We start from the raw sequence: 27,258 nt of genomic DNA on the forward strand, positions 1-27,258 counted from the left end.
AAATAGTCACTACTTTTCCAAAACAAAGCCAGCCCTCCACATTTACCTATCGGCTCCACCGTATATACTTGGTCGTAACCTAACCAAACTTGTAAGTCCATCAGAACATCTCTCCTATGCATTATTTCCATCAAGAACAACATCTCCGGGAAATACTTTTCACGCATCTCCCTAAGACGAGGAATTGTCAAATCATGAGACCGTCCCAATCCTTGACAATTCCAACTGATGATGCTCATTGGAGTTTAGGCAATCCCCCCTTTGGGATCACCTCTTGAGGGTTAAGCTTTGCAATTTTAACAGTGCTTGTACCCACAATGTCTGCTTTTCTTTTTTCCTTCATCCCCTTCTAGAAAACTTCAAACGACTCTTCTTTATCACTGACCAAGCTTAGAGCTACTTGTTTAAATTTCCTGATGCTCTTTGTTGGTCTATTCCTGGTCTTTGTCTTTGGTTTATTCGGGACAATCCCGGAGGACCCTGCTACAAAAGAGCTAGGTCCATAAACCGTTGAATTGTCATGAAACGGTTGAGACAAGGCCAAGAAATTACCTAGATCTTCTGCTGGGAAGGAAGGGTCCGCTTCCATCTGCCACGAATGACTAGGTCTCTGAGAAGAAGATGATAAAGTGGGAATAACCAAATCCAGAACTCTCTGGTCCCTGCCTTGATCTGTTGCCTTTTCATAACTGAAAACCATTCCCTTTCCTTTGGACAGTTCTTGATGAAAGATTGGCAAAGGTTCCAACCTTAAGATAGACTTTTTTGCTAGAGGATCCTTTTCCACCTCACTGACCGAAGATTTAACTTTATCCATCCTTAAGAGCTTTTCCTCCTCATTTGCTACTCTTAAATACTGCCTCATACCTTCCAATACCACCGGCGCAATTCTAGGTCTCCCTGAATTAGGATCAATCCCCACTTAATCTTCTTTAAGAACTCCGAACAGTGGATCTGACTCCTTCAAGACTGGAGCTTTCTTTGCTTTCACTATCGGAGTTCCCGCTCTTCTAGCATCAGCCTCCAATTGCTTCTTCCTCAGAATTAAAGGACATGAAAGAATATCATGCGTCATCCTTTGACATTCGAAGCATCTTTTTTGAACTCTTTCATACTCAAAGTAAACTGAGGCTGTTTCCCCCTTGGGTAGATTAACCAGTTTTGTTCTTCGAAGAGGTCTCGAGACATCGAAGAGAACTTTAGCTCTGACAAACTCCTGTAGTTGTGGCTTCTCAGTATCGAAAGCCACCTCTAAAACTTGTCCTATCTGCTCCCCTAATGCGGTGAGAGCCTCTTTAGTATAGAAGTTTATCGGTAGATTCCACATTTGTATCACTGATGGGCGTGCACTGTAGGAAGTTATCTGGAGGGTTCTCAGACCATCTATCCACAACGATAGTCCATTCATTGAAGGTATGTAAACCTTTCTCTATAACTTCTACCAGGTCATGCTCAGAATTGAAGAAAAACTGAAACTTTTCTTTTGATAAAGCTACACCTCTACACCTACCAACCTTCTGCCACTTTCTTGGCATACTGCGAATCAATTGGTCCATGGGCTACTGCGAATCAATTGGTCCATGGGCTGAGCTTCAGGGTTGAGAGTGCGACTAATCAAGCTTAAAACATTTCTTTCGGAAGATGAGAATTCCGGTAGAGTTGGCATATCAAAGGGGACTTCTTCTTCCTCTAGGGACATCTCCATCAAAGCTCTATCCATAGCTGAAGACATCTCTTTTGCTGATGATTAACCAAGAAAATCTGAGATCTAAAAACTCGAAAGCCACTAAAAAACTTTTTCCTTACTCGATCCACAGCCTACACCACAAACACGGATAGAAACTAAGATTTAGCAAGAAAATACCACTTTTTTTTTTTTTCTGAACTCTTACTTATGATGAACTCTGGTCAAGAACTCGAGAAAATGTGAAAAGTAACTTGAACTGGATAGATAATCTAAAGGGAGAATGTTTTACTCCAGTCTTATCTCTATTCTTCCCCTAGTGGAAGACACTAGTACAAAAAGAGAGTCTTAAGAGATATTATGAGACACTATTCTTTTCTTTCTTCTACGGTTAAAATTTAAGAAATCATAATACGTAAAAAAATGGCAACTAAGAATATCAGTGCCCAACCAAAAAAGATAAGGGCATCTTTAATCTGAATTCTTAGATTTAATGCAGTTAAATTTAAATCAAAATTGGAAATATTGCTAAGAAGTACCTCTTAATCAAGAGGTTTAAGAGCCCCTAGAGGCAATGTTGTGCTCGATATTTGTTGGATGAGGAAAAAACTTCGTCGTTTTGCTTCTTTCTCTTCCTCCTCTCTCTCTCTTTCGCGACGAGCTCTTCTCTCTTTCTCAACTCTCTTTGTAGCAACTCTTTCTTGTTGAAAATCTGAGTATTATTAAGCCGTTTTAGCCATTCACATGTCATGGCTTCTCCTCTCGCTCCCAGATTCTTAGAAACCCTAACTCAATTCTCTAATTCTCGGTTTCTCTCTCCATGTTCTGTTTTGAGGTTAAAAACGCATCTTTACTGAGAATTTGAGAAGTCAAATTGCTCCTTTTCAATCCAACAGAGTTCGGTCCAAAACCCTTTTTTTTGTTTGCTTAGTCCAGTTTCTTGAAAGTTTTGTTCTTTCTCCTTGTTTTCTACTTCTGTTGGTTGAATTTAGAGTTTTGATTGCTTAGTTTATGACCTTGAGCAAAAGATTCATTGAGTAATCTCGAGAATTGGTAAACTTAGATTGGATTTAGTACGGATTTGAGGGTTTTTGATAATTCTGATTGTTATGGTTAGTGTAGTTTACAGACATGTTTGGAGAGAGTTTGTATTCTTGTCCTAAAACTTCAATTTGATTGTGGTTGTCTTCATTTTTAGATTTCATAGTGAATATGATATAGCCATACACTAACTAATGAAGCAAAGGGATTGTTGTTGTCTTGCATCTGATTTTCATATGTAGGAAACTTTGAGATAATGCAACAAGTTAATTGTGTTAGATGATGTTTTGGATGTCTATGTCATTGTATAGAACAATTCTCAGCATAGAGTGGAGGCTCAACGCTTGTATGTCAATTCTTTGATACGCTTGTATATCAAGGAATACAAATGGTCATTGTCGGTTTCTTGAGCATGACTGTCTTCCCTCAGAACATGCATCAGTTTTTTCATGACTTTGGCTTCTCTCTGAAAGTTATTAGTATTACCAGACTAAATCCTCTTGGTCCCTGCTGGTTCAAAGCCTTTTTGTTGTCTTAATCTCAGGATATTGCAGCAAAAATCTTTCCAAGCAGAAGTTGTCTTCACGGATTATTCAGGTGATGATGAGTCTTTTTAGAATGAGAATGTCAATCAAGTCAATGGCAATCCAAATGCTTGCTAGAATGTGTAAAGTTGATTTGAATGATTATTTTGAATCTCTTTGCTTATAGTCATGATTCCCTATTTTGAATCTCTATTTTTTTGTCAATGAATCTATGTTTTTCATTTGACAAGTTTTTGATGTGATCATGAACTCTTCAAAAAAAATTCTTAAGAACCCCTCATATGTCTACCATTGGAGAAAGTTTTTCTTAATAACTTCCCATTGGTTTCTAAACATTGACAAATCCAAAATTTAATAGAAAAAAATTGGTTTCATGAGTTCTTAGCTTTTTACCAATAAAGATGGTCTAAAAAGCTGACTTTTCCATATTATTTGCTCGACGACTTCTCTCCATTCTGCATTAAGCTAAGAGAGGAAAGGAGCAAACACCTTTTTGTGTGTGTGTTATATCTCTTTCTTTTATGACAACATCTCAACGGTCTTCTCCTCAATGTCTTCTTCACCCTCAGCTTCAACACCTTCTGTTGCTTTTTCTTCTCCTTCCTCAGCAGCGTAAACTACTTCTTCACCTTCTTCATATGTGTATTCTCCTCCCTCTTCTTCATATCCTTCTTCATAATAGTACTATCCGTTTAGCTCATCACCCTTATAAGCTTGCTCCTCTTCATTTCCTTCATACACTTCCTCCCCAACGACTTCTTCTTCCTCCATCACCGTTCCTTCTTCTACTTCAGCTTCATGGGGAGGGTTTGGTTCAGAGACTGTAAATGCGAATACATCTTCAGAGACAACCTCGGTTTATGTTATATATGAGTTTGGTCTCATCTCCAGCCTCCTCTTTCGATATTGTCTCGTCCTTGTTGCTCCTACCACCAGATGCAGCTGCTCTTTTTCTCTTGAGAACTCACTGAAAGGCAACGGAGCTCCAAATGAGTCTCATGATCGCTTATGACTATGATGATCCTCTTCCAAGCTTTTCCTCTTCCCAAATGTAACCACTAAAACATTTTCAACACAAAGTAAAAGGCTTTTTGGTCTTTTTACATATACTGTATCGAAATGCAAATATCAAATTACAAAATGAACATAATTACATCCAGATATAATTTGTGGACGCATGAACCAAAAACACAAACAAATATTATTTAGATGATGCGTCTAGATATTGCGTCATGATATTGTATCCAGATATTGCGCCGTGATACTGTATCCAGATATTTCATCGGCCAGATAATATTCGATAGTTGGTTATCGGCGGTGCTCTTATGAATAAGTCATGAAACAAAAGCAAAAAAGAGTTCCTTAATTACTCATATGTATTGTTAACTCCTAACAGTTCCTTCATTACTCATATGTAAAAAGCTACTTACTCTTGCTTGAACGGCATGTATGAATTCTATATCATGATTTTTGAGTTCCTTGGACACACATTTAGTTAGAGAGTTTTGATAAGCCACGAATAATCTGATGTGGACCAGCAATTAACAATTCATATGGAGAAAATATAATTTTGTGGTTGATCTAATTAAATATGGTAAACGATGTTTTGACGAATGTGGTATGATTTTGTCTACAAATAATAAATTTCTTAAATCCTATATATATTTCTACAATATACTCACATCAACAAAACTAAAGATAATAATAGAGAATCTTTACTACATCAAGAGAAATATATATATACAAACACAATAAAATAACTCATCATAATTACCAAGAACAGAGAATGCACAAGTCGTGTCATTGATCATGAGTTAAACATATATCAATTATTAGACCATCTCCATTGGTTGGTCATTAACAAAATTGCTTAAGAATTATTTTTATAACAATTTTTGAAAAATGTTAAGTTAAAAAATTCATTAAGAAACTTTAAAATTTAATGAGTGCAATAGTTGATCTTAAACTATTACTTACATGTATGCAAGTATATGTTTTCTTCTTCTCTTCTTCTTTGTAATAAAAACAATTATAATAGTATAGTGGTAGTTGTAGAATTTAAATTAAATTATAAAATTCTATTTTTGGATAAATACACATATTTTAAAGTTAGAGTAATCTTATGAGTGTGTAGCTTTAGAAGAATCAAAAAAAAAAAAAACACTATATAGAAACATAGTAGATTTAGACTATACATGTTTGTTTTTTTTTTTTTAAAGTAGACTATACATATTTTAATGTAGAAAATTATACATGTGACCGTAACTTTTCTTTTGTCAAACAGTTAAAATAAAATATAATATTTAATATAATAATATGATGTTTATGTTGTACTTCAGCTTCGTGTGATGGGTTTGGTTCAGAGACAAGCTCGGTTTTCTCTTCTGTTATGAGTTTGGTCTCATCTCCAGCTTCCTCTTTCGATATTGTCTCGTCCTTGTTGCTCCTACCACCAGATGCAGCCGCTCTTTTTCTTTTGAGAATCTCACTGAAAGGAAACGGAGCTGCAAATGAGTCTCCTGCTCGCTTATGACTATGATGATCCTCTTCCAAGCTTTTCCTCTTCCCAAGACACTACTCTGGCTTACTTTCCACTTTGCTGCTTCTAGTTATCTTTAACAAACCGGTTTGATTTCATTCGGTTCATTAGTCTATTTAAGACAAATATGACAAAGAAAGAAGAATTTTTTTTTCCAATTCTTTTTTTTTTGGTCATCCCATGTTATTAATAAAAAACCACAAGACTAACGAAATATGCAAAAGTATACCAAAATCACAATCTATTTTCTTATTTAATTAGAAAATCACATGTTTATATTATAGTCACAAAAATGGTAACAATTATGTCACAATCTACGACTAAACGCAAAAATAACTTTAAAAAGTGATTTATTATGACTAAATTTTTACAAAAAAAAATTGTAACTAAAAGTGACATAAGTTTAGTTACAACATCGTATAATTTAGTACCATATTTGGTTGCAAATCTGTACTTACATTTGTGACTATATATTTTGTAACAAATAAGATTAAATTTAAATTCGTCCCAATTTTGTATGTAAATCATTACAAAATTTTGACCAAACAAACTGTCACAAATTTTTTGTCACAATATTCCATTTTTGTAGTATATATATTATCTCCACATACACTGTTGTTCAACATTTACAAAACGAATAAGCATGCATAATTTAACAACACAACTAAATATGTAACTATTATCATCATACTTTGTCATATTCGTTACATATTCTTCATAATCACCGTTAACAAAGGGACGGTACCTAACACTATTTGCTCTCAGCTGCAACAATAAACTGAGTCAATCTCTCTTGAAGCTGAATTTAATAATAAATGGTATTTCTAAATCATTTGTCAAATGATATTACCTGTTGGATAACCTATTCCCTAATATACTTATAATACTGCTAATCATCATAAAGTTGGTCAATGCCCTAAATTGGCAATTGCCATATCTTGAGGTGTGTGGTTCTTTGATTCTAGCCAATCTGTTATACTAGAAGCCATTGCAAAATCTGCTAGTTGGTTGTTGGTGGTGCTCTTATTGTTCATATATATATACATTTTTGATAATTTTATATAATTATTAATTTATATTATTAATGAGACCATATCTTTACAAAGGATTTTCAAGAAAATGATTATATTATTATATTATTGAATTTATGTAGGTCATATATATAAGTGAATTTGTCTATTTTATTTGTAATTTATTGTCAATAATGTTTTCTAAATATTACAAATTCAATTCCAAAACCATAAAATTTATAACATCTGAAATTCTAATCTTATTGTCAATAATGTTTTCAAAATATTACAAATTCAATTCTAAATTGATAACATCAGAAAGTCTAATCTTATTTTGCTAGAATTGTCCCAATTCATAATTTTTTTAAATTAAATAATTAAGATATATATTTATAAAATAATAATTATTTATTTATCACTATAAATTAATAATATGTCCTGATCCCAATAATATTAATTTATAGAGGTTTTACTATATCTGTTAATTTATTTTATTTTCAACATGTTTTTAAATTAGATAGATAATCAAAAGTTTTGTGACTTAAATGAGTGAATTTTTTTTTTCTTATATCAATTCGTAAATACGTAAAGTTGATTGGTGGAATACACAATTACTCATTTATGCAAAGTGCGAACAACAATAATGCTAAAGTGGGATTACAATATTCATTTTTCCAAAGTGTAACTAAAAACAATAACAGAAAGGATTTAAAAAGCAATTCCTTGAGATTTCCTATTAATTCGAGGAAAAAGACATATCATCAAAACAGATTAGAAAAAATCAGAAATATTATGTTGTACTTGTACCATAGTTTCTTTTCTTTCTTCTACAGTTACAATTTAAGAAATCATAATACGTAAAAAATTGGCGACTAAAAATCTCAGTGCCAAGCCAAAGAAGATAAAAAGCGACTATTGCAATATTATTCGCTCAACGACTTCTCTCCATTTTGCATTAAGCTGAGAGGGGAAAGGAGCAAACGCTTTTTTGTGTGTGTGTTATATCTCTTTCTTTCATGACAACATCTCAACGGTCTTCTCCTCAATGTCTTCTTCACCTCCTTCTGTTGCTTCTTCTTCTCCTTCCTCAGCAGCGTAAACTACTTCTTCACCTTCTTCATAGGCGTATTCTCCTCCCTCTTCTTCATATCCTTCTTCGTAATAGTACTCTCCGTTTAGCTCATCGCCTTCATAAGCTTGATCCTCTTCATTTCCTTCATACACTTCTTCCTCCCCAACGACTTCTTCTTCCTCCATCACTGTTCCTTCTTCTACTTCAGCTTCGTGGGGAGGGTTTGGTTCAGAGACAACCTCGGTTTTCTCTTCTGCTATGAGTTTGGTCTCATCTCGAGCATCCTCTTTCGATATGGTCTCGTTGCTCCTACCACCAGATGCAGCCGCTCTTTTTCTCTTGAGAATCTCACTGAAAGGCAAAGGAGCTGCAAATGAGTCTCCTGATCGCTTATAACTATGATGATCCTCTTCCAAGCTTTTCCTCTTCCCAAGAGACTGCTGATCTGGCTTACTTTCCACTTTGCTGCTTCTAGTTTCTGCAATGCTTATTGGAGTTAATTTTCTTTCTTCTTCCAGTTCTCTTCTTCTAGCCCATGGAGCCCGGAGTTCTCTTTTCTGAATACCAGTATGGTTTTCCTCTAACCTACCCTTAATTCTATCTCGGAGTCTACCCTGAGATGACAACTCACTTCTGTCCCTTCCTCTCTCACTTCTCCTGTCAAAGTGACCTTCTTCGCCATTGCTTCTCTCACGAAGCTTAATTCTACCCTGAAGACGGCTACTGCTAATGGAGTTTTCCCTATGTGTGTCCCTACGAGAGTCTCTATATCCTCTATCCATAGAAGATTCAGGAGCAGCATAGTCATGGCTTCCTACTGATCTCATACCATTGCCTTTCCTCTGCTTAGCTAAACGATATCTCAGATCCGATTCCTGTATGTTCTCTGATCTCTCATCTTCTGCATAAACCCTTCTGTCCAAACGATCACCTCTCTCAGATGAAACTCGACGGTGGCCCCATGCATACTCCCTCTGATCACGGAATCCTTCTCTATCACCATCTGCAATTGAACTGAAATCAGGGTCATACTCTGGGTTTCCTCCCTCCTGACTTCTCCGTCTATATCGATCTTCAACATGATAATACTCAGTATCTCCAGCCTCATTATCCACAAGAACATCAAACCCAGGAGACGACTCTCTTAAGACGTCATCTGCATCCTTACCATTGTGAAAACTGTTATTATCATCAGATCCATATTTATGAAGGAACTGAGTCGGACGGCCTCCTTCACTAAAAGAAGGAGCTCCTGCACCCTTTCTCTGCACAACAGGCTCATAGCCCGCATGTTTTGGAACGTATCCCTCTACACTTCTATTATCCCTTAGTCCAGCAGAAGCGACTCTTGGTGCAGCTGATATGTCAGTACGTGCTTTAACCACCATTGAGAGGCTAGCATCAAGAAATTTCTTCTCCCCAGTGTTACTTTCAGCTGGCTTTTTGGAAATCTGAGGATCAGTAGCAGGCTTAGCTTCTACGGGATGCTGTTTCTTATAAGCAGCAGGATTCGGCGTGTGCAAGAATGAACACATATCCCCTTTCACACACATGCCTTTTTGAAAGAAGACACATGGAACCGGCTGTTTTGCAACACCCTGCGCGGTTGCATGTGTTGGCTGCACAGAACCAGCAGGAGCACCTCCTTGAATTCCCAACAATCCCTCCAAAGGCTGTAAGAAAACAAAAGCACAAACATAAGCAAACTTGATGATAATAGCAATGTCAAAGCAGAGACTTGTATAGAGGAAGAAAGTAAACAAACTTACAGGATGCCTAAAGCCACATTTGGGATTCATACAATTTCCATTCAGCCAATAATAGCAATCCCTAGGGTTCATACGCGCATACTCACTGTGACGATACTCACACTCGGGTCCCTGTTAGCAAAGAAAAAGATAAAACCATAAGAATCCTTATAGCTGATCAGATCAGACTAGCTGCAGAAATTACAAAGATAAACTGAGGAGCCTTAGCACTGGATCTAGTTAACAAGACACCCTAAGAAACAAGCATACTTGGATTCACGAAGTTCGAAATCACCAGATCTAATGTGAAGTACGTATTATACATAAGCTTCGACGGACACAAAACCACAAAGGAACACGAAATCGAATGAAAGAAACTTGAGATCTCAAATCCAAAACCCTAATTGAAGCAGAAACTGGATAAGATCTAAAAGACGAAAACACAATCAAGATCAATTACCTTCTTGCAGGTTAAAGGAGAAGCAAGGAAGTAAACACAATCGGTGTTCCACTTCAAAGCTTCTTCCGCAGCAGATGAAATCTCCGATTGCTTCTGCTTCTGCTGCGGCTGTTGATGCTGTTGCGGTTGAGTCGCAGTCGCAGGCGCAAACATTATTATTATTACTTGGATAAATCTCTCTCCCTTTCTAGTAGATCGCAAGGTTTCAGATCGCAACCCTCTAAATTGTGAAATTCACCGATCAGAGAGAGTCTCCGTGGAAGAAGATGAAGAAAAAGAAGACGAGCCGCCACAAAGAGCGAACCAGAGAGAACCTTGCGACTCTGTGTTTGTGCCCTTTAAAAATCTAAAGCCTAAAAAGTTTTTTTTTTTTTTTGTTCTTCCTTTTGTGATGGGAAGTATAAATCAATAGATGAAGTGCGGTTTAGTATATTGTGTATCAATCAAATACTGACACGTGGTAGTATCTTATTCGTTCATTCGTTAGCCATATAAATGAACCATAGAGATTATATATAAACTTTCTGGTTGATACAGCGACTTTTGGAATATTGTGATTTGTGAAACAGACAAAATGATAAGGTATCTAAACCGAACTTGGACCGAGTATGAAGTAATTGTAAACCCGGTTGGTAGATCAAAAATTGGTAATGAAAAGACTAATTTGCTGAAATCGAACCAAAATTCAATCCAAATTCCATACCAAAATCAAAGCCTTGCCAATCAATTTGGTAAGGACTTTATTGAACCGAGTAATTCGATTTAAACCTGGACCGAGTATGAAATAAGGTAGTATCTTACTCGTTCATTCGTTAGCCATATAAATGAACCAGAGAGATTTATAAACTTCTGGTTGATTGAGCGACTTTGGGAATGTAGTTAAACAGACAAGATGATAAGGTATTTAAACCGAACCTGGACCGAGTATTGTAAACCGGTTGGTAGATCTTTCCACAATCAAACATTGGTCATGAAAAGACTTTTTTTTTTTTTTGGTCAAAAGGTAATGAAAAGACTATTTTGCCGAAATCGAACCAAAAATTCAATCCAAATTCCATACCAAAATCAAAGCCTTGCCAATCAGTTTGGTAAGTACTTTATTGAACCGAGTAATTCGATTTAAACCAAACTCTCTCTGCAAACCGAAGTTTTTAATCGAATTACTCGGTTTCCACCATCATAACTCAAGTTGGTAAACCAAAATCATCATGATTTGTGAACAAACTTGGTAAAACTTGAGTTATGATCTACGAAGCAACTAAAAAAGATCACAAGAAGAAAGTAGTTTTAAAAAGCTTTTTTATTATACAAATGATAGAAAGATGAGTTCTTGAGAATTAACAACACCACATTAAGGACTGGATTTTATGTTTGTTATTACGAACAAAAGCTAAAGCAAGAGAACAACAATGAAGGTACTTTGCCTGTTCTTCTGATTTGTTCAGCTTGTTTCTCTGTTTTAGCTGCCTGACGATCTTTCTTTGCTTCAGCTGCTGCTCGCTTCTCCTCTGCTTTGCGCTCAATCGCAGCTAGTTTCTTCATCAACCGGTCTTGCGCTTGTCCTTTAATCCTCTCAACTTCCACCTACAATATCAAGAATTCCACCAATCATAACTCAAGTTTTTACCAAGTTTGTTCACAATCATGACTTGAAACTTAAGTAGCTATGTTTAGTGTACTTTACCTCAGTTTTTTTCATCTCAGCTTCAGATTTTGCTTTCTGATGATTCTCCCATGCTTGAATCTTCATCTCTTCGCGTCTGAACCTGGAGATGACAAAAGTCATATCAAAGTTTCAAGCAAACAAGAGCACTATTACAAACAATACAACTTTTGGGTACCTAGCCATGTGCTTAGCCTTTTCTGCTTCCTCCCACGCGGTAGCACGAGCTTCAGAGACACTTTTAGAAGTTTGTAGAGAAGCTTTGGTCTTCAGTGATGTTGAAGCGTCTTTGTCTTCATCTTCTTTGCTAGCCCAAGCAGCAATGTTTAATTTACCAAGTTGAGTACCCAACACCATTATCTCTCTCCTAGTTTTCATTTGAAGCTCTTTCTCTGACAGCTCCTTCTTAGTCATAGGAGAAGCTGATGCTTGTCTCCCTGGACTTGAAGGTTCAGAAGATATAGGACTTCTGATTGGCGTTGTTGCCCTGATCGGTGTCCCGTTTCTTGAAGGTTCTTGGCTAGCTATAGGAGTCATTTCAGTCCCCATGTCTCTCATCGATACAGATCTTGCTGTTGAAGGCGGTTGAGCAAACGCAGTCGCAACTGACGAGTCATGTCGACTGAGATTAACTGCAAGCAAGCAAACTTTGGATTTAGAAGACAAACAAAACGTACAAACTGAATAACTCAAAGAGACAGCTAACACCACCTTCAGTAGAGTTCTCAACCATAAGAACCGGTTTGACATATGAATCCGCGGCTGAGTATGAATCCACTTCCCAGCTAACAAACTTGTGTCCTGTGTCCTTTCTCACTTCGCTTACATCTACCCGCTTTGTGTCAGGTTCTTCAACCGTTCTTTGATCAGCAACTTCAACAATCTTCATAGATGACTGACGACCAAAGCTAGGCCCTTTCCTCGAACCCGGAACCTGTACTCCAGTCTTTGGTCGGTTAGCTGTAGGGCTAGCAATCCATTTCTGAGCATCATCCCATTTAGATGGAGCCGGTTTAGAGAATGATCTAATAGGCAATCTTTGAGGAACCTTTTCCTTTTCAGTCTTTTGAAACTCAAAGACAGATGATACAGCAGGAACACTCTTAATCTCATTCACATTATCATAACCAAGACTCGGATACTCTTGAAGACCCAAACTAACCGCTCGAGCCATCCCTGAAGTAGAACAATCAGCAATCTCACTCACAACATCAACATCTTTACAATCATCTAATCCACTAGCAACTGCAATATTTGAAGACAACAAAAGCAAAGCTGAGTTAAGACTAAAAGAGAGACCACATACATCAAAAAAAAGCAAACTTTAGATTTACCCATTAAGCAAATAGAGTCAAAAAAAGCGTTATTAAAAAGGGTATTAAGAAATGATTAAGGGGCTCCACCATAAACCCTAGGGTCATCAATATGATTAGACCCAGATCTCATTGTAGGAGGAGTAGAGTCTTCTTCTTCTTCTTCTTCTTTCTTCTTTCTATCAACACCTAGAAGAAGCATACTCCTTAACTTCCCCGGTGAAAACCCGCCGCCGCTACTAGTAGTAACCTATTAACAATACCCATCGGAGAAAATAAGAGTTGCTTTATATATAAACTAAAAGCAAAGATTTTTTTTTTTCAAATCAAAGACAGAGATGAAGAAGTGATTTTTGAAAACGACAGAGATCAAAAGAGTTAGCTATGCCAAATCTGGCTTTTGATTTCCCTAAATTTACGCAAAACCCAGTTTGGGGAAACGTGAAACCGAAGCAGGAAAAAAAAAAATCTCACCTGGGTCTTTCCGATTCGTTCGTAATCCATCGAGAGAGAGAGAGAGAGAGAGAAACTTAAGAATCGTAACTTTGCTTTTGGTTCACTGTCTAGTCTTAAAAACTCAAATCTCGAGACCAATAAATCCTAAAAGGGAGTGATGAAAAAAAGAAGATATTGGTAGATTGTGTTATTATATCAGAGAGCATTATTTTGAAAGAGTACAGTGATAAGAGAGAGAGCTTGGAAGCTTGTGAAAGTACATACAGAGAGACTGATACACTGTGTCTTTCTTTACTCAAAGCTTCTCTCTTTTTAATTTTTAAGCTGACATCAATATAAGGGACATTCACAGTGATGGGGGAGCCTTTTAAGTTAAGCCACTGTTGTGTTTGTACTCTCTCCCTATAGCCCAAAAAAAAAAAAACGTTTCTATTATTGTCACTATTAATAACTTTGTATCTTAAATCATAATTCTTTCACATTCAAAATTAGTTGCTATTTGGATCGAATTGGTAAGACTGTAAGTAAATTACCATTCAAAATTACTGTATGTAGCTAACTAAACGTTATGTATTGATCAGTATATTTGACCTCAAAGAATATATTATCATTACTAAAAAATGAAAATGGTGGCCTCGCAACCGTAGGATGCTTGCTGTCTTTGAAGGCCCGCCCATACGCAAGGCCATACGGTCAAATGACACAGTTGACTAAGATGATTCCTATTATATTATACTAGAATCGGATCCGCACTACAGCGCGGAGGAATATTTTGGTTAATTGTTATGTTAAACATGTTACACAGTATTATATTTTGATTCCAACTAATCGTATTGTATTTTATGTTGGAAAGAAAAATTAGTAGTGTTATGATTCAGTACAAAATATTAGGGAGAATCCGAAGGTAGTAATTGGTAATGTAATGTGCTTTTTATAAACTAAGAACTTACCGATTAGTGTTGATCACACCGTAACGTAAAATATGATTAGGTTTTGGTTTTTGGTTTTTTGCAATTTAAAATCGTCTAATCGTGCAACACCACGATCCACAGAACAATTATCTAATTTAATTTAAAATAATGTTAGAATTTTAGGTATTTAGTTTAATTTTGCAGTTATAAAAATTAAATTGTAGGTCAAATTTTGCATCAGTTGGTATGAAAATAATGTTTAAGGCTTATATACTTAATTATTTAAACTGAAAATATGAGAACTTTGGTTACTATATATTTGCTGAAGTGATTATATACATTAACAAAGTAACAGTTGGAATATTTGCTGAAGTGATTGATAACATTTTCTTTTGTTTTATATGTGTCTTTAATGTGTAAAAATGGAAAAGACACACTTGAGGTAGCCAAATTCTCTTACTATATATAATTATCAAAATATTACTATATATCGTAAAAAAAGAGAATACAAATGGGTCATTTGAATAAATAAAAGCCTCTTCAGAGCATCATTAGTGGAGTACCTCTCCTAAGTTACTCTCAAATTAATTAATCATATAATTAATACTAATTTAAGTAAAGCAACCCTAAGAGTATTTTTGCAAAATCATTCCTTTACTAGAGAATCCAAAGAAGGTTGCTCAATTTTTTAAATAATAATTTTTTAATTTGTATTTAGTAATTATCAAACTTTAATAATCTAAAATGACAAAACAACTATTAAACTTTTTATATTACATAAAACTTTGGAATCTTAAACATATTTTACAAACTTTGGAATATTAAACATATTATACAAAATTCAAAATAGTTCACATATTTTACAATAAGAGTTGAAAAGAATTGAAACCTAAATGTTTGTCAACATTTGATCTACTAGTTTGTCTCTATGACTTGAGAAGACAAAAAGGATATCTTGAATATATTAGCATGCTGAAGGGTTATATGAGCAACCATATCAACACCCACCCTAACCGCACAAACTGGACATACCTGCACAAACTGATCTAAGTTGTCATTTAGAATCCAAACAAAGTCTCCAGAAATAGATTCAATAGACACAGCTGATTCAACTATTCTCCCTTGTGAATCAGATTAAAAAAATCCTAATCTTCTCAGTTGCCTTTAGTCAAACCCTCCAAGAAACAACAGAGGAACCAATACTGCTCAGTCTAAGCTTTTGAGAATAATGTGATGAACCAACACTGCTCAGTCTAAGCTTTTGAGAATAATGTGATGAACCAGAAAGGGCAAGCAAAGTAGCATCACAGGAGTGATTAAAATGCTACAAAGACTGCAACTTTTTGAATATTATTTCATCCAAGTTCTCAGAAATCAAGCAAAGCCAGAAACCAACCAACAACAATCAACAAGCTTTGAAATTTCCATGTCATAATCAAACCATGCTTCATCAACCAAATACAAAAGCCCCTATCCTTTCATTTTATCAAGTATCAATCAAATGACGAAACCTTCCAACAAAAAATCGATTATTTCCCATAAACTTTCTCAAACCTTGAAACAAAAATCAAGGATTCTAAATCGGTACAAAAGAACACAAAGTCTATCATCTAACTACCTTGTCCTTCACCCATCAATTTGTTAGCCAATAGAAGATCAGATAATAATCATAATAATCGTTTAGAACAGAGGAAGAAAATAAAAAATCAAACGAAACGGGAAAGACAGATACAGTTATACAAAGACCACGATTCTGAAACCTCGCCGTCCGCTTTAGACCCCCGGAAACCTCCGCCTTCGTTGTTCCACCAATCTGAAACCTCCGCCGTCGTTTGTCTTCAGAACCGAAGCGTCATCATCTTAGGGTTACACCGTTTGTTCTTCGCCATCGCCTCTGCTTGCCATCATCCTCCATATTTAGCCGGAAAATTCATCAGATTCGGTCTGAATCGATGGAATTTCCCGGAATTCGCAAGAATCGCCACCCAAATCGCCTTTCACCCGACAGAGATGAGAGAGAGATTCGGAAAGAAAAAAAAATGGAAACAAAAAAAAATAAGTTTTATATTTCTCCTGGAACCAATAAAAAAACGCCACGTTGCGTTTCTCAGGGTGTTGCTTCAGTTACTATCAGAAGTAACGATACTCACTAAACTGGACTCGAAAATGGATTTAATATTCTGTTTTTGGGGCCCAACAAGAGAGTATCCCTAAGAGTATTCACCACTAATGATGGTCTCAGAGATTACAGAAAAAAATGGGACCCAACCGAGAGGCCGCCAAATAGATTATGGAAAAAAAACACGAAAAACCAAAATGTAACATCATCTTCAATTCTTCATTGTCGATGTCAAGAAAAAAAAACATCATCTTCAATGTCAATTTCGATCCCTTTTGATTATCTTCCTCTTATGTAAAATAACTTGTGTGATTATACATAACTATTGAAAATTTGCAAAGAACATGTTCGAAAACATCATATCTAAGCCAAACAGAGAGATCTGATCAACAATTTTAACATGGGATGGAAGAGACCAACAAAATAGGCTCGATAAACAAATACAGCCGATTACACCGCATGACAAACAAAACAACATCACAATCTGAGTTTCACATGCAAAGGTAAGATAATAAATTAGCTCTCAGATCTGTGTGAATAAAAGGTTGATATCCATATTGAAATATATAGATAATAATCACGACAAATAAGCAGAGAGAATAAGATATCGGAATTGGCGTTATCAACATAACCCGCTGCCGTCTTCTGACTTTTCGTTGTTGCTGCCGGGAATCACATTACCAGAACGCCCTTGGACATATCTTAAGTCACAGGCTTAGAAGATGCTTTGTGCCATGTTTTCTCCGTAGAGAAAAAGGTATTGGCTACTTCATTAGAGCATGATAAGTTTATTTGCTTTTGCTTAGAGAATGTTTGGTTGAGTTTGGTGATGTGAAAGAAGAATATTTATAGTGTTTAAGGTAAAGTATATTTGAGGAATCACAAAAATCTTGTAGAGCAAGTTTAAAATATCATGTAGATAATTTTGGATGATTTTTTTGGAAATTATACTGAGAATATGCTTTGTAATATGCTTAATTAAATTCAGAAAATCTTTACATATTCTAATCGTCCAATTAAAACTGGAAAACGTAATCACTTTACCCTATTTATAGGAAGCATATTAATTTTAAAATAAAAATATAATCTGTTCATTTAATTGTGCTTTATTTTAGGAAGCTTATAAATATAAAAAAGTTTGAGTACTCAATATTATTCCTTTTTTCCAAAAAAAAAAAAAATTAGTCTTGTTCAACGAAGCCCATTAAGTTAATTTTAATATTTGTGAAACCCATTAACATTTAACATTTTAAAACATAACCTATTGAAGTCTGAACGAACATAATTATTCCTTTTATAGAACTCAAATACCCGATTGCAAATTTCCGGATCATTTTGTTGAAATAACCCGAATCAATATCATTAAAAGTCTCATTTAACCTTAATGATTTATCTTATGTTGAATTTCGCAGAGGGCATTTTCGTCCAAAAATAAAGTTGTACTTCTCTTTTACTAATATAGAGATGACACAGCAATGGTCCTCGACCAATCCAACACAAGAATGCCAAGTCCGTAACTAATCACTAGGATCATGTATTGTATTTATGCGAATGGGAGATGCACTATCATTCAAGTGATTTCACTTCCAGTTTCCAAGCAATTCATTCAACGTACTCACATGTGGAAATTTTGGAGAACATGTTAGTTAGATTATGAATAACTTTTTTTTTTCTTTTTCTTTTTGAACTGAATGTAAATTTTTTTCAAACAAAAAATACAGTTTGGTTGTTCTAAGTTCTTTGATTTCATTTCACTTAGGTTGTTAGTTTTAAAACCAAACATTTGCATTGTCCTAGCTTAGTGTGCAAACTCTATTGTCTATTTCTTGTGGTTCGATCATAAGTGATATAATGATATGATCACTAGTGCGTTAGCATATTAATTGGTAAAATTCACTACAATCACCTCTAAGCTTAAAACTATTTTATATATATAAATGATTTACAAAAATAGTAAAATAGTATGCGTTTATTCATGCATACTATTTATACTTTCGTAAATTTTGTGGGACAAAACAAATTTTGAATTCGGTACAATTTGACCGGCTTGGTCTAGTTATATGAACTAGAAGTCAAGAATTGATGATAAATTTTAGAATTATTTCTATAAAAAAAGATTTATTGGATATGTTCATCAAATAAATGGAAGCATATAATTTATAAAGGACTTTTATTTATATTTTCCACAAAAATCATAATATATATTCAACTAATATAACTATATTGCTATATATAGAACATACAATTTAAGTAAAATAATAAATATATTACCTTACGTTTTTGGTCAGCATACAGTTATAGTCAACCAAATAATTATGTTGCTTTATCTTATCTATGTCACAACAATATATAAGAAAGGTTGGGTAAACATTTTTAACACAAACAAAAAATGAAAATGATTATCAACCTCTCTCTAATAAAAATGGTGGTTACTCTGTTTCTTCTTGCATTTGGTCTTGTCCAGGCTAGGTACCCAACTTCCTCAACTGAATCATTTCATTCTATACCAGACATAAGTGCAAAAACATCAGTAAACCAATATCCCGGCGTGACACATCCATTTTTACCTCCAACACATCCACCACCACCACATAAAAACGTGCAGATGTCAATAAACCAATATCCAGGTGTGACACATCCATTTTATCCTCCGTCACACGGGAAACATCCACCACCACCACATAAGAACGTGAAGATGTCAGCAAACCAATATCCAGGTGTGACACATCCATTTTACCCTCCATCACACGGAAAACATCCACCACCACCACATAAGAACGTGAAGATGTCAGCAAACCAATATCCAGGTGTGACACATCCATTTTATCCTCCATCACACGGAAAACATCCACCACCACCACATAAGAACGTGAAGATGTCGGCAAATCAATATCCAGGTGTGACACATCCATTTTTACCTCCAACACATGGAAAACATCCACCACCACCACATAAGTACGTGAAGATGTCAACAAACCAATATCCAGGTGTGACACATCCATTTTTACCTCCAACACATGGAAAACATCCACCACCACCACCTAAAAATGTGAAAATGTCACCAAACTAATAATATACATATAGTTTTGTCATTCGGGTTATAAAAGTTGCACCCCATAAACTCATATGTTTTCTAATTAAAATAAATGTAATACATGACAATGTAAAACTTGTTTGGTATTATAGTCCATTTTCTATCATAAATATAGTTTTGTCATTCGGGTTATAAAAGTTGCACCCCATAAACTTATATGTTTTCTAATTAAAATAAATGTAATACATGACAATGTAAAACTTGTTTGGTATTATTGTCCATTTTCTATCATAAATCTATATTACCTATATATTAATTAATAATAGGGAAGCATTCTTAAAAGTTATGATGAGGTATCATGGCCAGAGAGCTCAAAACACCATTTAGCTAGACACCCTCATTAGTTAATATTAATTACAATTCATGCCATTATATATATTTCATTAAAAATAATATAAACAATTTGTTATTTTCTAAATTTAATAATGTTCACCTATTTCCTAACATACTTTTATAAACATTTCAAAAGTAACATATAAAATCTAATGTGTAACTCAATTATTAAAAATAGTAGAACGTATATCTTTACATTAAAATACCAAAAAAAAAATCTTTAAAATAAAAAATATTACATTTTATTAAAATTTCTTCCATACCAAATTATATTACATAATTGTTGAATATTAAATTAAAATAATAAGATATATTTATATATTGTTAAATATTTATATATTTTATTTTTGGCTTTTATTGTTAACCATTAGAGGAACAAAAAGAACAATGCGGAACAGAATAAACAATTTTTGAGAAATGAAAGAAAAAGATGCAGGGAATAAACAAAATAATAAATGATGACCAAACAATAACATCTTTAAAAGTATATTAAATATTAAATAAATGAAATTTCAATAAAAAATTTTAATACTACTTTTAATGTATATAAATTAAATTTTACATTTTATTTTAAAATATATTAAACTTTATATATGTCATGTTAAATATTGATAGTTAATATTAACCTACAATAAAAATTTAAGAGTAATTAAAATATATGGACTATTAATACAATTTTCAAATAGAGCCTTAAGATTAATTTAACAGGAGCCTTAAAATCTTATCCACCACATTCAAATATATGGAAAAATAATTACCAGCTACATAAATGATTGCCAGCTATAATTTTCTGATACAAGACATTTATATTTATTGTATGTTTAGCCATTTGTTGGCGTATACTTCATGTAGCTGACAATCATTTTTCTCAAAATTTTCACGAATGACGTAATTTTATACAAAATTAATGTAAATTAGAAAAAACAAAAAAGTGGTTATATATTTGTTTTAAGCAAATGAATCTTAAATCCCAAATAATAATTTTACTCATAATAATTTTATTTGAATCGATTTATTCTGCACATGTTGTGGGTTATTACCTAGTACTAGTATTTGGCCCGTGCATACGCACGAAATTATTATTTGTGATCAAATAATATGTAAGTAACTAATTATACATTGTTTGCGTTATAATCAGTTTAATTTGGCAAACATTTTCCAAATCCAATTTTGCTGTAATGGTTTTCAAAGAGTTATTATTTTTCAATATATTACGTGTTATGTGTCTTGTCTTCATCTATTAATTTTTTTTTTGTAAATTGGTGTCTTTTTTCTTGGTTCGTCTCCTCTTTGTTCCAAAGCATAACATATCTGATGTGAAAAATAAAAATAATTTAATTAATATATTTAAAAGCAATCCATATCTCCAGATTAAAAAGACCGAATATAAATGATATATACAGCAAGTAAGCTATTTATTTATATTTTGTTAGTGCCTAATATTTCGTTTTTATCTCAACTAATTTGTCAAATTTGTTATGCTTTTTTTTTTTTAATTTATTGTTCCACCGAAGCATAACAAACCTACATACAAATATTAAACCATTTTTAGTATAAATTAAATTCCAACAATCACACATCAACTTTAGAAAAAAAAAATTATGGAAGTAGCATCAAATATTCAAATGGTTGCGAACAAAACTTGGCTTGAGACCAATTAGATAGAGGGTATAAGAAAGAAAAAAAGAATAATTATTATGAAGAATAATTCAAGTACAGAAAGACAAATCATACTTATAATATTATGGGTTATAGGGAGACACAGTAAAAGGAAGGTCAAAAGTGGATTTGATTTTTGACCACTTGTTTTTTTAATGTTTTTTTATTTTCTAATTCGCGGTTTATCTTCGCGGTTTAGTTTTCCACCAAAAGAATTTCACAAAACGCGAGTCCAAAATTGTTTCCCCGCTACAGATATCATAGCGTTTATAATATCCAAACGCTATGAAAATTTAAGCGAGTCATCAACTATAGCATTTTTTATAAAACGCTATCTAACAATGCTATGAATACTCAGTTTTCCTGTAGTGAATTTGATGAAGAGCAACGTTTTTATCAATTGTTTCTGCAATAGGTTGATTTCATTTTGACATGTTGAGTTTTGATTCGAGGGCTAATTTCCTATCTCTCTCTTGCTACAACTGCACTTGTAGTCTTCCCACCTAGAAGAAGATAAGACACACTTTCAAATAACTAAATTTAGACATTCAAAGATATGAATGATATAGAAAAAAGTCCATATTACGAATAAAAAATAAAAGCTTATAAAATATGTCTTAGAGAGAAGAATTGAATTTGACTGTGTGTGAAATAGAAGACTAACCTTGTGGTTGTTGTTGTTCCATTTGGTCTTGTTTTTCTCATGCATAACAAAAGACGAAATTTAAGTCCTACCCGTGCTGCAAAATCCCATAAAACAAAGAACGATTTGAGGATGAGTTACTTACTATACCTAAATCATTTCATATGCATGAACCCAAAGGTGGTACAACGAAATAGATATCATATGATATGACCACTCAATTATTCCTAGAATCTGTAAGAAAATGGATTGGCATGTTAGTAAGGAATAAATGACAGAGAAGTGAGCTACAGAAACTGAATTGTAAAGGTTTCTCTTTGGCATGATTACCAAAACTAACAATGACATGGATTCGTAACTAAAGATGATAAAACTTTTGATATTGAGATCGATTAAAGAGTTGGATCTCACCGACTGTATGTGCAACTTGATAGGAGAATTTTTTTTTGGTTCATGGGCCTCCCATCCATCTTCATGTGTTACCGTATCAAAACGAAAACATAAATGAGATTAAAGAAGAAAATAAACAGATTACCAAAAAAAAAAGGATTACTCACTAATGATGAATTATCATTTTAGCTTAAGTTTTTCAAGTTCATTGATGAAAAACACATATATTTTTATCGATCATGTAGTATAATATCCCTCAAGCTAATGACGGAGAGGCAATGTGTCTTCAGATCATATTAAGAAGAAAGAGAGAAAGTTGTAAGAAATTTGAGGATAATAGAAACAAATGCAGATAAATTTGAACAAAGCTGGCTTTCATAGTTGTATAAAAAATTGCAAAAAGAAAGACATGAGATTGATGAAACCTTGAAATCTGATCAGAATTTGGGTTCCTCCATGGTGAGGATCATACATTTTTGTCGAACAGTTTCTTATCGTTCGTTTTCTTTTGACTAAATCTCGTCTCCTTCGCTTTCTCCCTTCCCCATTGATCTAGATTTTGGAATATATGAGTTTTGAACGGAGGACGAAGCAATTAGAAGAAAGTATGAATATGAATTTTTGATTAAGTGAGAATTATATTAGTGACGCTTTGTTAAAACTCAGAGATCGTGGAGAAAAAATAGAGATAATGGAGAGAAGCAGTTGAAGAAAATATTTTATTTTTTGTCGTGTTAGTAAAGTTCAATTGTTTAAAATGTTTAAAGAGTACAATTTGTTAAATGGAAAAGATTCAGTTTCTTTTTTTCTTTTGGATTTTTTTTCGCACGATCTGTTGTAATTATTTTTATTTGATTCAATAAAATAAAAAACAAATCTGACGTGGCGTAATTGGATTGACCAGTTGACTTGTGCTTTATAGGATAAAAGATTATTTTATATGTTTTATAATTATTATTACTTTAATATTTAATTTTGATTTTACAAATTAAATTTACTTTAAATTATTTTATTACTTGTATCTAGCTAGTAAAAGAATCCATAATGATTAGTTGTTTTGTGGTAAGATCAATTAAACATAAACTAGGAGAAACTCCAGGCTACGCCCGGGAAAGACATTTGAGTATTTGATAGTTGATTTAATTTATTTTTGAAGTCTAAACTGAATTTTATTATATGTAAAAAATTATGTGATTTGTGTATTTGATATTATAACCAAGCATGTATAACTTAGTTTATCTATCAATATTTCTTTTGTGATTTATGTTTACAAATTAATACTAACAGATTTTAATATTACTACTATCTTTCATTATAGTATTTTTACTTATGGTAATATATATATATATATATATATATATATATATATCATCTCGTTATTATTTTCAAGTGATCTTAGTTTTTGTTGTACTCACTATTTCACTAATATATTTTATACGTATTTGCATTTTTTTTTAGGTATTTACATTTCACTTATGACTTCTAACCCATATGGAGGTTAAGAAAAAGATTATGAATTTAATATGAACTAATATGTGATATTTGAGTTATTGTTGATGGTCAATCGACTACGACTATTGTCTAAGGCGTCGAAGTATGTAAACACTAAACATCAAAACACGGGAAACATAAAGAGAAACTCTCACAACACAATTGACTGAGATATGTACGTATGGAGATTAGGTTAGGGCCTTACCATAAGGCTATAGCACAATCTGGTAAACTGTTTGAACTTTTTTGGCTTTTTTCTTGAGTGGTGGCATGTGTGATTATATTCAAATATAAGAATTATTTAGAGTAGTATTAATTTTTTAGGTGTATTGAACTGTTGACATTCCCACTTTCAGCCTTTGTTTCTCTGTTAGAGGTTTTTTTTTTCTTTTTTTCTCTTCCTCTCTTACTCTGTTTTAGTTTTTTATTCTAGAGAGGAAAAAAACGTTTTACTCATTAATTAAGACTACATTGTATTAACTTGAATGTCTCTTACAACCCACACACATCCATCTTCTACTTGCACCCATACTCTAGTACTTACTTCTAGATCCCATGCTCTTACACAAGCCACACTACTCATGCTTAGACTAAACCACCACACGAAAACTTTGCTTAGACTTTAGACATTAGCTAACACAACACTTTTACTCATTTGAGCCTAACTAAACAATTAGACTAATTACAGCTTAACGAAAGTCACTACATTTTCACTTGTCTTGTTGGTTGACCTTCTTTTTTCTTGTAGTTGACTCCTCTCTGCATCTTCTTCTCCCATGGTCGTTTTACTTCCAATCTTATGTGATTGTTCTTCTTCTCATTCTTTGCCTCACAGTGATTGTTCTTATTCTTTGCAGGTTTAATCGAAGACTCATTCCTCAACATGAACATGTCCATCTTCTTCTTTGACAGATTCAGAAAGCAACGAAAGTACCAATCCACAAGTTATATGAAAAGCAATTTAAATATTTGGATCGACTGTACATATAACTCAACCACATATTCTTCCTTGTATACTGAATTTTGCTGACATTGGGAGTGAAGCCATTGGATTCACACTCTCTTCAATAAACTGGAAAACTATGTTAGCCATTCCATCACCATCAAGATGGAAGAGCTCCCTGAAAAAGATAAAACATAAATCATAAATATTAACACTATAATCAAGAAGTTTTAAAAAGATGAATATAATATAGTGTTAAGATTATACTTGTAAATAATTCAATTTGCTAAATTGAATATTTGAATCTGTGTTATCACCACAAACTCTAAAAGGTAGATAGAAACAAAACATCAAATCTGAAATTTGGCTTTTCAGATGGATCATATGATAGCTCTATCATGTCTGCTATTTGTACATCAAACCACTCACTTCCTAAAATTGATCCTGACTATAAAAAACCGCTTGACTGTAAAAAATCAACACAATCAAAAAACATTATAGTAGTGTTGGACTGCATTAGACTGTTGGTTTTAAAGTTAACTTTCGTTTTCAAGAATGTTTATTGGAAACATATATGGTAATCGTACCTCAGAGTCGATGAGAAGCAGTTCTAAGCCCATAAGCATGTTTCCTTTCTTGAAGTTTCGGGCTTCACAAAAATGGATGAGGCAGACTAAAACGTCTTCCTTGCAAAAGTCTCCATCAATGGTATCAAAAATCTGAAAGGTGAATGGCCGAGGAGGGGCATGTAGTTTCGATTTTGACATCTCTAGATTATGGTGGTCTTCTGTATTTTTTGGGTTGGTTGTATAATCGGCGAGGGTAGTCGATTTTATAGGGTTGATTTCTGAAACTGTTGATAACTTTGGAGAAAATGGCCATTAAATTGGACTTTGAAGAAGACGGAGTGGGGAAGCTCTGAGGTTTGATAACTGTTGGTTTTTTATTTATTTGTGGGTAAGATGAATCGATTGAGAATTTCAGATTTGTGGAAGATAAAACGATGAAGGTGGCGAAGGGCGGTGGAAGAGATGTCGATGAATAAGGTTTTTTTTTTTCACCTAATGTTTAAGATTGGTGGGCTCATTGGCTCTATGTTTAGAAAATGGGCTACAATAAAATTGCCAAGATGGCCCAATTAATTGGGTTCATCCAAACAAAACATTACGGTTGTGTCATGTGAGTTTCTTTTTTTCTTTTTCCTTGGGGTTTTATTTAAAAACAGAAGGGAAAGGAAGAGATATAAGAAGCTGACGTGGCATCTCCTAAGATGTTTTTAAAAATTGCTGACGTGGATAGGTTGAGGAGCCTCAATGATTCCCTTTTATTAGTAAGTAATAATTACTGTAACTGTGTAACTTAATAGTATTTACTTTTGCTTCCTCACTTGATTAGGCAAAATCTTTCATCTTTTTTTTTTTTGTTTTTCTTTTTTTGGGTCTGTGTCAAATCTATCATGCCAGCTTGTGTTTTCTTATATCACAAAAGATGATTTCCTTTAGTGTATATAATGCACTGTTTTTTTTTCAAAGTCAAGTAACAATTTAATGTTTTCACTTTTACAATACACAATTATTAAATGTATATATGCAATATTGGAATTAAATGATCAGATCAAAGCTAACTTAATGTTTACTTTCTACTTTATGTCTCTATCTAACATTTCATCGTGTATAAACATTTTTAGTTACAAACAAAAATATGAAAATGGCTATCAACCTCTCTCCAATGAAAATAATGGTTACTCTGCTTCTTCTTGCATTTGGCCTTGTCCATGCTAAATACCCAACTTTCTCAACCGTAGAAGACAAGAATATTTATTCAGTGAACCAATTTCCAGGCTTTACACATCCATTTTATCCTCCAAAACATGGAAAACATCCACCACCACCACCACATAAGGATGTGAAGATATCAACAAATCAGTTTTCAACTGTGACATATCCAGTTTTACCTCCTAAACACCAAAAACAGCCACCACCACCACATAAAAATGTGAAGATGTCAACAAATTAATATCGTTACATATATTTTGTTTTTTGGGTCATAAAAATTACACCCAATAAAATCCTATGTTTTCTAGTGAAAATAAATGTAATAAATGACAATATAAAAATTGTTTGGTATTATTATCTATTTTATAT

The 27,258-nt window shown here is 33.6% G+C and overlaps 3 protein-coding genes and 2 long non-coding RNA genes across 6 annotated transcripts; 2 read left to right on the forward strand and 3 right to left on the reverse strand.

Annotated features, from left to right (window-relative positions):
- On the forward strand, positions 2,209–3,449 carry LOC109126638. Its single transcript, XR_002033500.1, has 2 exons — positions 2,209–2,581; positions 3,270–3,449. It is a non-coding gene; the product is annotated as an uncharacterized LOC109126638 (long non-coding RNA).
- LOC104710138 (zinc finger CCCH domain-containing protein 17-like) lies at positions 7,506–10,473 on the reverse strand. Its single transcript, XM_010426693.2, has 3 exons — positions 10,100–10,473; positions 9,661–9,771; positions 7,506–9,564 (listed from the first exon to the last, which is right to left on the reverse strand). The coding sequence occupies exons 1-3, from the start codon at positions 10,250–10,252 to the stop codon at positions 7,834–7,836; spliced, it is 1,995 nt and encodes a 664-aa protein (XP_010424995.1). The 5' UTR covers positions 10,253–10,473; the 3' UTR covers positions 7,506–7,833.
- LOC104710137 lies at positions 11,382–13,867 on the reverse strand. Its single transcript, XM_010426692.2, has 6 exons — positions 13,550–13,867; positions 13,166–13,325; positions 12,474–13,007; positions 11,941–12,394; positions 11,784–11,865; positions 11,382–11,683 (listed from the first exon to the last, which is right to left on the reverse strand). Exons 1-6 carry the CDS (start codon positions 13,577–13,579, stop codon positions 11,477–11,479), a joined length of 1,467 nt encoding a protein of 488 aa, XP_010424994.1. The 5' UTR covers positions 13,580–13,867; the 3' UTR covers positions 11,382–11,476.
- Positions 18,821–19,869, forward strand: LOC109126635 (extensin-3-like). The gene has a single exon (XM_019230380.1). The coding sequence runs from the start codon at positions 18,951–18,953 to the stop codon at positions 19,629–19,631; it is 681 nt and encodes a 226-aa protein (XP_019085925.1). The 5' UTR covers positions 18,821–18,950; the 3' UTR covers positions 19,632–19,869.
- On the reverse strand, positions 24,605–26,165 carry LOC109126637. 2 transcript variants are annotated; one of them, XR_002033498.1, is made up of 3 exons: positions 25,702–26,165; positions 25,382–25,580; positions 24,605–25,292 (listed from the first exon to the last, which is right to left on the reverse strand). It is a non-coding gene; the product is annotated as an uncharacterized LOC109126637 (long non-coding RNA). The 2 variants fall into 2 exon arrangements; XR_002033499.1 differs by lacking the exon at positions 25,382–25,580 and having other exon boundaries at positions 25,702–26,161.

This window comes from Camelina sativa, chromosome 9 (genome assembly GCF_000633955.1).
Source record: "Camelina sativa cultivar DH55 chromosome 9, Cs, whole genome shotgun sequence".
Taxonomy (NCBI): domain Eukaryota; kingdom Viridiplantae; phylum Streptophyta; class Magnoliopsida; order Brassicales; family Brassicaceae; genus Camelina; species Camelina sativa.